Source organism: Cyprinodon variegatus, unplaced genomic scaffold, assembly GCF_000732505.1.
Source record: "Cyprinodon variegatus isolate N-32 unplaced genomic scaffold, C_variegatus-1.0 Scaffold1837, whole genome shotgun sequence".
Lineage (NCBI taxonomy): Eukaryota > Metazoa > Chordata > Actinopteri > Cyprinodontiformes > Cyprinodontidae > Cyprinodon > Cyprinodon variegatus.
In genome coordinates this window covers 5,461-7,230 of record NW_015152290.1, presented here as the reverse complement: position 1 = coordinate 7,230, position 1,770 = coordinate 5,461, and the positions used below count along the sequence as shown (strand labels likewise).

At 55.9% G+C, this 1,770-nt stretch overlaps 1 protein-coding gene across 1 annotated transcript in view; it reads left to right on the top strand.

Annotated features, from left to right (window-relative positions):
- dnajc1 (DnaJ heat shock protein family (Hsp40) member C1) overlaps positions 1-1,770 on the top strand; it is a 9,976-nt gene that overhangs the window by 2,881 nt on the left and 5,325 nt on the right. The window contains exons 2-6 of the mRNA XM_015404720.1: positions 946-1,047; positions 1,115-1,161; positions 1,228-1,393; positions 1,468-1,565; positions 1,639-1,732. Coding sequence (XP_015260206.1) covers positions 946-1,047; positions 1,115-1,161; positions 1,228-1,393; positions 1,468-1,565; positions 1,639-1,732 — 507 coding nt within the window. The remainder of the gene's footprint in view (positions 1-945; positions 1,048-1,114; positions 1,162-1,227; positions 1,394-1,467; positions 1,566-1,638; positions 1,733-1,770) is intronic.

Sequence of the window (1,770 nt, the reverse complement as noted above, 5' to 3'; positions counted from 1 at the left end):
TTTCATGGTTCCTCCTGCTTCCTGCTTGGTTCCCATTGTTCCTGTTGGTTCCTCCTGGGTTCCTGCTGGTTCCTCCTGGGTTCCTGTTGGGTTTTCATGGTTCCTCCTGCTTCCTGCTTGGTTCCCATTGTTCCTGCTGGTTCCTGCTAGTTCCTCCTGGGTTTCTGCTTGTTCCTCCTGGTTCCTGCTGGGTTTTCATGGTTCCTCCTGGGTTCCCATTGTTCCTGTTGGTTCCTCCTGGGTTCCTGCTGGTTCTTCCTGGTTCCAGCCAGGTTTTCATTGTTCCTGCTAGTTCCTCCTGGGTTTCTGCTTGTTCCTCCTGGTTCCTGCTGGGTTTTCATGGTTCCTCCTGGTTACTGCTGGTTCCTCCTGGTTCCTGCTGGGTTTTCATGGTTCCTCCTGGTTACTGCTGGTTCCTGCTTGGTTCCCATTGTTCCTGTTGGTTCCTCCTGGGTTCCTGCTGGTTCTTCCTGGTTCCAGCTGGGTTTTCGTTGTTCCTGCTGGTTCCTGTTGGTTCCTCCTGGATTCCTACTTGGTTCCTGCTGGTTCCTCCTGGGTTCTGCTGGTTCCTCCTGGGTTCTGCTGGTTCCTCCTGGGTTCTGCTGGTTCCTGCTGGGTTTTGTTAGGTTCCTTTTGGATCCCTGTCTCCCTCCAGATCTCCAGCTGTAGAACCGTTCCCACTCTGGTTCCTTCTAGCATGCAGTGTTTTAAGGTTCCTCTGTGAACTAACAGTTTAACGCTGTAGATGAGGGAGAACACCTTCTCAGCTTGTTCTGACCTGCCTGCATAGATCCAGCAGACCTAGAATGGGAGCACATGTTCTGCTCCTCTTGGTTCTGTGGATGGGTTCTGATGTTTGGTCCAGATCTAATGGAGCCCTAACAGGGGAACCTCAGCAGATGGAGACGTTCTCCTCCTCACCTGTCCCTCTCCTGTGTCCCCCAGGACGCGGCGGCGGCAGACATTAAGAAGGCGTACCGGCGGCTGTCTCTGACGCTGCATCCTGACAAGAACAAGGACCCCAACGCTGAGACCCAGTTCAGACAGGTGAGCCACCCGCCCAGAACCAGAACCCGCCGGCTGACCCTGAAGCTAATCCTTGTCTTGGTTTCAGCTGGTGGCCATCTATGAGGTTCTGAAAGACGAGGAGCGGCGGCGCAGGTAGGACCCGTGGATGCGGGGGTGGGGCGTCCCTCTGCTGAATCAGCAGGTATTTTTTAACCACAGGTACGACGACATCCTGCTGAACGGCCTGCCGGACTGGAGGCAGCCCGTCTTCTACTACCGCCGCGTGAGGAAGATGAGCAACGCTGAGCTGGGCTTCCTGCTCTTCCTCATCCTCACCGTGGGACACTACGCCATCATCTGGTCCATCTACCTGGAGAAACAGCTGGTGAGGCAGCGATCGGCGCGGCGAGGAAGCCCATCTGCTCGCTGTGTGTCATGTGACCTGAGCTCTCTTTCCAGGATGAGCTGCTGGGGCGCAAGAAAAAGGAGAAGAAGAAGAAGATGAGCTCCAGACCCGCCGAGGAGGTCAGAGGTATCGGACTGGACCGCGTGGACAGGTACGGCTGTGACATCATCACCAGCGCCCCGCCCGTGTTCCGCTTGGATTCATGTCGACTCCTGTTGTCATAGGAACCAGGAGCGACCGCACTGGCAGGACATCCTTCCTCTGAAACTCAGCATCTGGATCTACCTGTCGGTGAAGAACCTTCCCCAAACCGTCCAGGTAGGCCCGGACCCACGTCCTAGTCTGTAACAGGTTCC